The sequence below is a fragment of the Arvicola amphibius genome, chromosome 6 (genome assembly GCF_903992535.2).
Source record: "Arvicola amphibius chromosome 6, mArvAmp1.2, whole genome shotgun sequence".
Lineage (NCBI taxonomy): Eukaryota > Metazoa > Chordata > Mammalia > Rodentia > Cricetidae > Arvicola > Arvicola amphibius.
In genome coordinates, this window is record NC_052052.2 from 40,885,044 (window position 1) to 40,897,017 (window position 11,974).

The window sequence follows — 11,974 nt, forward strand, 5'->3', positions numbered from 1 at the left end:
ATCCCATTGGGTGGCTCACAACCACCTGCATAATTATAGCTCCAGGGAATCTGACTCCCTCATCTGGCCATTTAGGTACTATAATGCAAGGCACATACATACATGCAGATATATAAACATGCATAAAAAGGTTTAGATATTAAATAAATTAAATTAAACTGATAGCTTATCCTTCAAGGATTCTGGATTTGTGAGCATTTGGGAAAACTGTTGTGTTGACAGAGGTTTCTGTCCCGCCCAGTCCTGCAACCATTCAGTCCCAAAGAAACACACAGAGATCCACATTAGTTATAAACTAGTTGGCCTATTAGCTCAGGCTTCTTGTTAACTCTTATATCTTAAATTAATCCATAATTCTTATCTGTGTTAGTCATGTGGCATGGTACCTTTTATCAGTGAGGCATTCTTTTTTTTTTTTTTTTTTTTTTTTTTTTTTTTTTTTTTGGTTTTTCGAGACAGGGTTTCTCTGTGGCTTTGGAGCCTGTCCTGGAACTAGCTCTTGTAGACCAGACTGGTCTAGACCTCACAGAGATCCGCCTGCCTCTGCCTCCCGAGTGCTGGGATTAAAGGTGTGCGCCACCACCGCCCGGCATCAGTGAGGCATTCTTATCTTGCTTCCTCTGTGTCTGGGTTACAACTGCAGACTGAGCATTTCCTCTTCCCAGAATTCTCCTATTCTGGTTGGCCCACCTATACTTCCTGCCTGGCTACTGGCCAATCAGCATTTTATTAAACCAATACAAGTGATAAATCTTTACAGGGTACAAGACCATTGTCCTGCAGCAGTGTTGTTTGTTGGCTTTGGAACCACCAAGGCCCAGCCCAGTTCAGGTCCTTGTTGTGTACCTGAGGCACATTCCCCAGCATTGCTGAGGCTTGTCCTAACCTGTGAAAGCAGAGGCTGAACCCCACCACCTCAGTTCTTGGGAAAGCTAAATGAACCGTCTATATGAAGGAGTTGTCTATGAGGCCTGCTGGTTAGAAGTCATTTAATAAACGTTGGTTTCTTCGAATTTCAGTTCCCTCTGTTCCACTAAAATAAGAAATTTGAAGTGTTGTAAAATATCAGCTGTGATAAAGAGGAAGGACCTCCCCCTCATTCTCTGTCAGCCTGCACTTTCAGATCTGTGGCATAAAACCAGCTCGATGGGCATATTCTGTTACCCCCCAGCCAGAAGCCTGGATGATAGTAGTGGTTTAAGGTATACACCCTGGAAAAAAATTTGCTCATTAATAATAATATTAATCATGAGCCAGATGTGGTTAAAGCTAGCATGCCTGCTAGGCATTAGTGGCACACACCTTTAATCCCAGCACTTGGGAGGCAGAAGCAGGCAGATCTCAGTGAGTTCAAGGCCAGTCTGTTTACAAAGGGGGTTCCAGGACAGCCAGGGCTAGGGCTACACAGAGAAACCCTGTCTCAAACAAACAGAAAAAAAGCTAGCATGATTTTAATCCCAGCACTGGAGAGGTAGAAGCAGGCAGATGTGTAGGTCAGCCTAGGCTACATAGAGAGACTCTGTCTTGAAAAAATAAAAAAAATAACCTAAATGTTATTTTAAAAAACAGATATATAGCATCCATACTTTTCCTACCGTAATTTCTCCTTATTGAAATATCCTTAAAGATTAAAGTAACAAACAGAAGAGTTTGGTGCTGGCAAGATGGTTCCTTGGGTGAAGGCACTGGTGACACAGCCTGACACCAAGAACTGGATCCCTGAAATGTGGAAGGAGAGAATTGACTCCGTAAAGTTGTCCCCTGACCGCATCATGCGTGCCTTGCCATGTGTGTCCACACATCACGCACATCCCCTCCATGCAGGCAGATGACAGCAAGAAACCATTAAAGGAAGGAATTGAGAAGTCAGACTTAAGTCTAGACCTGTATTGTATTTCTTTTCTGTCTCAATTTTTAGCCATGAAAGAGCACAAATGGACTTACACTGTGCTATTTACACCTTTAAAAGAAAGACTTAGTTTTGGTTTTGTTGTTATTGTTTGGTTTTTGGAGACAGGGTTTCTCTGTTTAATAGTCCTGGCTGTCCTGAAAATCAATTTGTAGACCAGGCTGGCCTCGAACTCATAGAGATCTGCCTGCCTCTGTCTCCCAACTACTGGGATTAAAGGTGTACATCACCACCGCTCAGCAAGACTTGGATTTTTTTAAGATGTAAATGAAAAAGATGTAGAAGAAAAAAGTCACCATTGAACATGCCACCTGCCTCAATATTGTTAACATTCTTGCGCATTTTCTTTTATGGTGCATTACCATAGTTTCCAGGAAATGTCAGACAAGCTATGGTTATCCAGAATTTATTTAGGGCAAATTATTTGCCAGATGTCCCATAAGATATTTTTATTGATTATTTAAATAACACCCCAGAAAATTGACATAATTATTTACATTTGTGTTGTCTCTTGAACCTTGCTCAATCTCAATTAGTGTCATCTTGTCTATCCTGTTCTATACATCTTTATTTTTCATGTCTGTCTGGTAGTGCAGATTCTCTCTGCTGTAAGATATCTTAGCTTTTCCTAAAGGAAGCTTCTGTATGAATAACGAAGAGAACACGTGTGAAAGTTGTGAGTAATTTTCCTGAGTATCGATTAGCCAACAGACTGGCTATTTTAAATAAAGCTTATTTTTGAAATAAACCAGGATTAGTGCTGAAACGTACAGTGTGGTCTATAATACGTAGTTAATGTGGTGGTAAATACCAGTTCCCTGTGGTATCTTTCTAAGTAAATGATAATAACGAAGCCATGCTTGTAAGGATTAATGAGCAGTTTGCCTGCTATATTAAACTCCATAATAATTATCCTTTTAGTTTATCCATTAATTATCCTTTAAATGGCACATCAAGTGATAAGCACTCAAGTGTTACAAAGCGAAGTTTAAAAGTGATACATTCGTTAGTGCTTTCCAACGTAATTGGAAAAAATATCAGATTCATATAGCTGAATGGTTTTGTTGCCAATAAGTAAATTTTAAAAATTTTAAATATGTATCTTACTGTCTTCCTTGCCCCAAAAAGAAAGACAAACACCCTGTCTGCTTTGCGTGAACAGCCTTTGATGGCATTTCTGTAAATTGATACAAATCCTTTTACATAATTATATAGGCAAACCCTTATGCCTGTCATTTCTTTATTGCAGTAAATCCATGGCCCACCTAATCCTAATCTTTGAAAGTCGCTAGTGTTGGTTGCATCCGCATCCGACATCAGGACTCCATCAGTGTGCTTTGTCACGCAGTAGTAAACCTAAGTTCCCGGCCCGATGACTGAAACTTTTTCCATTTATCCTAGCATGTGTTTTTGCAAATCCCAGCTCTCCTGTGTTTCTGTCTCAGTGCATGCTTTCACAGTAAAGTCGTGTGTGACGGATGCGTGCCACTAAAGGGTTGCTCTTTATCACGCTGCTGAATTTGCTTTCCATGTTCATGGATTGCTTCCTTGTTCCTGGAATAATGGAGAGATGAATCAATGGCTGTTGTCGGAGCCCGGGCCCCGTTCCCTTTCCTTTCTCCCTCCAGGTCTTTGTTCTTCTGTCCCTTAGATCTTCCCTCGTGAGCATCCCCCCATAGCGCCACTCTCTCCCTTCCCCTTCCTCATTATCCACCTCTCCTTCCTACCTCACGGCCTGTGATCATTTCCCTATTATGTCATTAAAAAAAATGAACCTGATTCTAAAGTAAGCCCGTATCATTAAGAGTTGGGACACTGGCTGGTGGCCCAGTTGGTTGTCAGATGTTGCTAATGAGGTCCGGCTCAGGGGTATCTTCTCACACGGGACCGTTAGGGTTTTGGCTTTTTCTTCTTCTTCTTTGTTTAATGGATTCACTGATTCAGACTATACCCCTGACTTTGACCAGCTCTCCCTCACACGTATCCAATGGTCAAAAAGAAGTGTGGGGAATTGTGTACAAATCCATTTGTACTATGGAAAACCCTCGCATGGTTTTTCTCCAGTGAATATTCAGTTCAGCAAATATAGGATCTGCTAGGTGCCTATCAGGGAGAACACAAAGAACTGCCTCCCTGACCTAAAAAGCTCACTCCCCCAGCAGAGTGCTTGTGACTGACTAACAGAACTCTCAGGCGGACAGCGATGGTGATCCTTGGGAGTGGTTGCACACACACACCAGTATGACCTGAGAATTCGAGGTCTCATGGGAGAAATGGCAGGAGCACTGCTATAAGAGAGGTAGAATTTTATGAACTAGAAAACACAAAGTGGAGCTCTAAGCTGGGCAGTGGTGGTGCACACCTTTAGTCCCAGCACTCGGGAAGCAGAGGCAGGCGGATCTCTGTGAGTTCGAGGCCAGCCTGGTCTACAGCGTGAGTTCCAGGACAGCCAGGGCTGTTACACAGAGAAACCCTATCTCAAAAGACCAAACAAACCAAACAGAAAGCCATGGAACTCTCATTCACATTCTGGCTGCTATGGAAATGATACTATTGAAAGACCAGGAGAGGAGGGAGCTGTGTGGGGAAAGGAGCCGCTCAGCAGGTATTTGTTGAGACTTACTGTGTGCCTATATCTGAGCTTGGCACAAAGCACTTACGGCATGCCTACATCTGAGCTCGGCACAGAAAATTGGGAAAGGAATCCTTGTATGAGGTCAGCCCTGGAGATACTCACAGTCTGCTGGGGAAAAACAAACACACAGTTACAGTACATGTGGAGGTTTTGCACTGAGAGTGAACTCAGGAACAAGACTGTGAATTAAAGAGTTTACAGACACGACACCTGATTATGGTGCCACTTCTGACCAAGCCCATTCCTCTTAGAGCACTGCTTGGCTGTTTTATTTATATCTTCCCCCAGCTATAGTCAATTCTCCCAGAACTGAACAACTCTAGATGTTGAATAATTGAATGATACACACTCCACCCATGGGCACAAATAGATAGGGGCAGCAGATCGGTCTCTATCCCTGAGAAATAGGCGCTTAGGAATTCCAAGAAGAAGACAGCATAGGTGTTAAACAGAGGGGTGGTTATGGGGGTGAGCACCGCTCCTGGCCCTTTCACCCCTTGGTTACCTGTGCTAAGTGCCATCTGCTTCCCAGACTGTGATTAGGTTGTTCAAAGAAGCTCAAGTTGTGGTTGGAGAGAGAGAGACGTGTGGAGCACTGAGAGCTGGTAGTGGTCATGGTGCAGGGAGGGACAGGATCTCCAGGAAAGAGACTGTCTTCGTTGGCCCTCTGTTGCTGTGATAAACACCGTGCTGAAAAACAACTTGCCAAGGAAAGGGTTTATTTGACTTACACATTCCACGCGCAGTCCCAAGGGAAGCAGGGCAGGAATCCGGAGGCAGGAACGGAAGCAGAGACCTAGGAGGACCCCTGCTTATTGGCTTGCTCTGCCTGCTTTCTTAAACAACCCAGCACTCCCTGCCCAGGAGTGGCACCACCCCACAGCAGGACGGGGCCCGGCCCTCCCACATCAATCATTAATCAAGAAGATGCTCCCCACCCCCACCCCCAACCTGCCGATAGGCCAGTTTGATGAAGATGTTCTCTCAACTGAGGGTCCCTCCTCCTAGACTCTATTTCCAATTTTTTTTTTGGTTTTTTCGAGACAGGGTTTCTCTGTGGCTTTGGAGCCTGTCCTGGAACTAGCTCTGTAGACCAGGCTGGTCTCGAACTCACAGAGATCCGCCTGCCTCTGCCTCCCAAGTGCTGGGATTAAAGGCGTGCGCCACCACCGCCCGGCCTTCTCCTAGACTCTAGCTTGTGTCAAGTTGACGAAAACCCAGCTCGCAAAGAGACTGAACGAGACAAAGACAAAAGCTGGTGACTACACACAGTGACTGCCTCACTTTGGGGGAGCTCCCCTTCCTGCTCCATTCAACATATACACCTCACAGCAAAATCTCCTTTTTCTCAGAGTCCAGAGACTCTGGATCGTTTGTCCAGAAGCACCCATCTTTCACCTAAAGCCCCAAGTTAGGACCCACTGGCCTGGGGTCGGCGTTGAGCGGGTTTGGGTCAGTCATGAGTACCCTTCATTTCGTGCAGTGACACCTTACAGGGCAGCGTGATGCGCTTTACAGATGACAGGGATATTTTTCTTTATTTCTTTACTCTGATTAGCCTGCCTTTAGCAGGAGGCATGAGAACTACAAGCTGCTCCCTGCCCTCCATCACACCCCTAGCATAGCACCCATCATGCTGTCCCTTGTCTTGATTTGTTTTGTTGTACGCTTTTATTTTGACATGAACTTTCCGTGAAGCTCAGGCTAGACTTGAACTTGAGCTCCTCCTGCCTCAGCCTCCTAAATGTTAGGGTACAGACCACCGTGCCTGGCTATTATTATTGCCCCATGTGTTATGTGCTTGCTCTCTCTCTCTCTCTCTGTCTCTCTCTCTGTCTCTCTCGCTCTCTGTCTCTGTCTGTCTCTGTCTCTCTCTCTCTCTCTCTCTCTCTCTCTCTCTCTCTCTCTCTCTCTCTCTCTCTCTCTCTCTCTCTCTCTCTCTGATGTTTTGAGCTCTGTGTATACCTGGCTGTCCTTGAACTCATTCTGTAGACCAGGCTAGCCTCGAACTCAGGGATCCGCCTGCCTCTGCCTCCCAAGTGCTGAGATTAAAGGTGTGCGCCACCACCAATAAGCCATCTCTTTCTAGGCTGTGAATTTCCAGAGGGGAAGAATCAGGCCTGATTAGTGACTGCTGAATGGTGTGTATTGTGAGTATCCAGCTACATGAATGTCAAGGTTCTTTTAGGATTTTTCCTGGTGTTTCTAACTTCATTCCCGTGGAATGGCTATGATTTGTTTAAAAAACAGAGAAACCCTCTTCCTTTGATAACCACTCCTTTTAAGGGAAAAAAAAGACTCCTTGCACATTAGGCTAAATAAATCTAAGCATTTGGTGAGTAACCTACCTCACCCAGGGTAAGAACCTCTCTGGCAGTGCCAGGAAGGGGCTGCCGTTACAGCCTGGCTAAGTGGTTCAGACCTCAGGACAAGTTTGGTGCTTCCCAGGAAGCCCTGAGGAAGTTGGCTTCCCAAGAACTGTGGCACACAGTGCACACACTCCAGCCCTGGCCCAGGAGGCGCAAAGTCAGTGACAGTTTCCTGAGCGTCTGTAGGCAAGCCCACACAGGTGCCCGCTCTCAGCTCCTCGTCCTTGGCCTCCTCCTCGTCCTCCTCCTCCTCGTCTTCCTCCTCCCTGCTTATCTTGCTCCTTCTCAGCGTCCTTAAGGAAGTTTCTGTTTTCATTTTCTTGGGTTTGGGCCTGCATGCCTCTCCTATGTTGGCCATTCTTTCAAATGTCATGTGACCCTTTTTACATTTTTGGTGTGCTTTTTCTTTCTTTTTTTAGAGATCTGTTTGTTTGTGTGTATATGTGTGTGCCGGAGTGCACCCATGTGTGCCATGTGTGTTCAGGTACCTACTGAGAGTAGAAAAGGACACTGGATTCCCTGGAACTGAGGTCACGGGTACCATGTGGATGTTGGGAACCAAACCCAGGTGCTCTGCAAGAGCCGCAGGTGTTCTTAACTGTTCAGCTATCTTTCCGGCCCCATAGTGTGTTTTTATTTATTTATTTATTTATTCTTATCTGTATTTTATTTTTGAGACAGGATGCTACTATGTGGTGCTGGCTAGCTTAGAATCTGTTATGTAGACCAGGCTAACCTCAAACTCACAGAGATCTGCCTGCCTCTGCCTCCCAAGCACTGGGATCAAAGGTGTATACCGCCATGCCTGGCCTTATTTATTTGTGTTTTTATTGGTTGTTTGATTTTGGTTTTAGACAGGTCGGTTCCGTGCTACCTAAGCTGAATCCAGACTTGCAGTCTTCCCAGCCACACCTCTTTGAAGTGTAGCCTTCCTGCCTCCACCTCCTGAGTGCTGAGGTTAGAGACCTGAACCCTGTTCTCTGCTTGATCTTTGGGTTTTGTATAGTACGGTACCTACCTGTGCTGGCTAAAATGTTCCCACCGGATCGACCTATGAACAAGCCTGTAGGCCATTTTCTTATTAGTGATTAATATGGGAGAGTCCAGTCCGCCATAGGAGGTACCAGCCCCGGGCTTGTGATCCTGGGTAATAAAAGAAAGCTGAGCAGGCCAGTAAACGACACTCCTCCACGGTCTCTGCATCAGCTTCTGCCACCAGGTCCCTGACTCCTTCCATGGTGAACAGTGCTGTGGAAGTGTAGCCTAAATAAACCCTCTCCTCCCCTCCAGTTGCTTTGGTCATGTGTTTATCACAGCAGTGGAAATAAATACTAGCCAATCCAGGCTCAGTGGCCCACGCCGAGTACCTGGGAAGGACTGAACAGGGAAGTGAGAAATAGAAATGTGTTCTAGGCAGTGACCGTTGCTCGGTGCTAGAGCAGGCATATGTGCAAGGTCCCAAGTTCAATTCCTGACACACACACACACACACACACACACACAAATCTAGATAAATTAAACAAATAAATAAAAAATATTCCTATTTTGAAGAACTTGTTCCTAAGGGAACTGTAATATATTATGACAGTAACCAAGGGACACTGAGGACATTGTTGTAACCTGAAGAACTCTCAGTCCTTTGTACTAAGGTTTTCTCTCCGTATTGGGGAGGCAGGGTTTGGGGGTGCTTAAGCTTGACATACCAGCGTAGCAGTGCGCTGTCGTCAGGGTCACCGTTGCTGTGAGGAAACACTGAGCAAAAGCAACTCGGGGAGGGAAGGGTTAATTCCTCTTCCGCATCCTGAATCCCAGTCCACTGAGGGAATCCGAGGCAGGGACTCAAACAGGGCAGGAACCTGGAGGCAGGAGCTGGCGCAGAGACTATAGAGAGAGGCTGCTTACTGGCTTGCTCCTCATGGCTCGCTCGGCCTGCCTGCTTATAGAACCCAGGACCACCAGCCCAGGATGGCACCACCCACAGTGGACCGGGCCCTCCCATTTTAATCACAAAATAAGAAAATGCCCGGCAGCCAGGTGCACAAGAGGCAGAAGCAGGTGAATTTCTGAGTTTGAGGCCACCTAGGGCTTTACAGAGAAACCCTGTTTTGGAAAAGAAAAGAAAAAAAAAAGGAAAGAAAGAAAGAACGAAAGCAAAAGAAAGAAAAAACTCCCTACAGGTCTGCCTGCAGCCTGATTTTATGGAGACGTTTTTCTCGGTAGAGGTTCCCTCTTCTCAGGCGACTAGCTTGTGTTAAGTTCACATAAAACAGCCAGCACAGTGCAATTCCTAGGGAAAAACAGTCACGCAGCCTGTCCTGGATTCACACATGGACACAGGTCTCGTCCTGCTTTGACTATGGGACCTCAGGCTGGCCTGGATCTGAGGCAGATCACCCCGGCACTGTCCAGCTTCCAGACTCATCTGCCTGGGAGTATCTCTGACCTGATGGGAAGGCACAGGAACTCTGGGATCAGGTCTGAGTCCAGCCCTGCCCCTTTGTTTGTGAGACCTTGACCCCTTTGCCTCAGAACCTCCTCCTTAGATATAAAATGTGATCGTCAGTTATGAATATTAAATGTGACTGTGACTTATAAACTATATTGTGCGCATCTCAGGGTCCCGACCAGCATTTCTAGACTGTTACACAAAGGCAGAAGGCACTTTTGAAATAAGGAAGTGTGCACCGTTTCTCTGATTTATTATCCTTGGACCCGGCTTCCTGGTTGGTAAAGCACAGGGCCTGGTGCCGGTTGCTTAGATCAAGCCGGTTTCCTGTTATAATGGCAAATATTACCACCCGGCAGGGGTTGTGAATGAGGTCCCTGTCACAAAGCACATGGCCTTGTTCCTTAATTGCCAGGGTGGAATTAATTTGCTCTTCCTGTTTCTCTTGTGACAGGAAGTAGATGTCCTTGAATTTCAGTTGATTAATGGAGGCCCCAGAGCAGAGCGCGGCCAGCCTCTCTTGCTTCTAATCCTTATGCAACGCAAGGCCCTAATTTGATAATTTTGCTGTTTTTCAGATGGATCACCTACTGGTTGAAAATATTGAGCGGGAAACGTTTCATCTCTGCTCCCGGCTCATTAACGGGCCATACCGGAGGACGGTGCGAGCGCTGGTCTTCACATTAAAGCACCGAGCTGAGATCCGGGAGCAGGTGAAGAGCGGGGCGCTGCCGGTCGGCACGTTTGTACAGACCCACAAAAAGTGACCCGACGATGGGCCCAGCGCTGGGCCTCGCTCCGCCACTCAAAGGCTCTTTGAGTTTGGGTGATGCGGGTGTCGGCTGTGCTGGATATTCCCATGGTGCCATTCCTTCAGACAGAATGTGGGGAGCCCTGGGAGACAGGCCTGTGGGAGCGGCTTCATTAGCTGCCTTTCGCCGGCCTGCCTGCCTGGATGCACGCGGCTGTCACTAGGACGTGCCATCCAGTTGCCATCACCCAACACAATGGAAGGGTGACAGGTTTCACTGTGAGCTTGCCAAGGACACCTCTAAACTCCCCCATGGCAGGCAGATGAAGTTACCACTTTATTTCGCCACCCTGCAGGTAACTGAAACTCAATTACCGCTGCTGCTCACTCAGTTCCGTCCCCCTGAGTTTAGACAGCTCCGCTGCTTCTCAGAACTCCCCTGTCTCTTCTCTTTGCTCAACCCCAGGGGTGAGCCCACTGGAGCCTGAGACCAGCCCTGCTTGCCAGCACGCACTTATCTGAGCCTTTCAGCTCTCCCTGGAAGACCTTAGGGGATGGGCGCCTGAGCCCCCATGCTGAGGCGTCTAATGAGGAGCTGGCCTGAAGCTTCCCCACACCTCGGGGTTTATTTGAATACAGGCTCTGCAGAAAATGCATAATGAAATTTCTCTCTCAGTGACTTACTGCAGTCGGAAAAGATGCACACGTGAAGATTTTTAATGAAATACATCTCTACAAGCCTGCTTGGGTGGTTACGCAAAGTGTACTTGCTCTTTCAGAGGTGATAATAAACGATACACTAAAACAAGTGTACTTCCTTATTGAAGAGCACTTCAGGGCTGAGTATGGTGGCTCTGCATGTAATCCCAGCATTCAGGAGCCTGAGGCAGAGGGATCGCTGGGAGTTTGAGGCCAGTTTAGGCTATGTAGAGAGTACCAAGCCAGCCAGAGCTACTTAGCAAGATTGTCTCGAAAACAAAATAAAAACTGGAAGAGGAAGAAAGAGGAGCTTGAAGCAAAAAAAGGAGAGAGGGTAGGCAAAGCAAAGGTCAATCTTGGTGGGAGAGGGTAGTAAGTGGTGGGACAGGCTGGGTGGAGTGGCGCACGCCTTTATCCCAGCACTTTGGTAGCAGAGGCGGATGTGTTTCTGTGAGCTCAGGCCAGTCTACTGAGTAAGTTCCAGGGCAACCAGGGGTACATAGTGAGACCCCGTCTCCAAGCACACACAAACATGTATACACACACACACATACTCATACGCAGACTCTGAGGGAGGTAGCAGAACCCCAGGGAGACTGTAAAGTAAAGCATGTGGAAGCATATTTTCAGGATGAAGGAAAGGGGTGGAGGAAGGGAGCCAGAATGTTCAGAGGAAAGGGGGCTGGGTGGAAGGCAGGGGCTGGTGGCATCTGCCTCACAAGTGTGGCTCGGTCCGAGAGGATTGGTGGGTTCTTGTAGTTGGTTCTTCAGTCCTGTGATTTCTCTTGTTTTCTTAGTGGTCCAGATTTAGTCACACGTGATACCCGTTTACTAAGCACTAAGCCACTACCAGTAGATGCCCAGCACTGGCTACAGGTGAGACCTGGGCTCATTCACACAGCCGAAGCGTCTTGTTCTGTTTCCCCATTGCCAGTGACTACTGATTCTAGTTAATAGCCGAGCACCTACCATGTGTCCAGAGCTCTGGCAACATTTTACAAAAAGAAAATCCCCAACCAAAGGTGAGGAAAGCAAATCCCAGAGAGGTGCACCGACTTACTCTGGGTCACAGGTAGTGATGACTGGTCTGAGCCAGAAGCCACACCTGATGGCTTGCATGTGTCTTGATTGTATCGAGTCAGTTTCAAGCATCACCTCTCTGCTG

The 11,974-nt window shown here is 46.9% G+C and overlaps 1 protein-coding gene across 2 annotated transcripts in view; it reads left to right on the plus strand.

Annotated features, from left to right (window-relative positions):
* Positions 1–10,918, plus strand: part of Tceanc2 (transcription elongation factor A N-terminal and central domain containing 2) — a 37,530-nt gene extending 26,612 nt beyond the window's left edge. For both annotated transcript variants that reach the window (XM_038332816.1, XM_038332815.1), the window contains exon 5: positions 9,938–10,918. In XM_038332816.1, coding sequence (XP_038188744.1) covers positions 9,938–10,126 — 189 coding nt within the window. In that variant the 3' untranslated portion in view covers positions 10,127–10,918. The remainder of the gene's footprint in view (positions 1–9,937) is intronic.
* Positions 10,919–11,974: the final 1,056 nt, after the last annotated feature.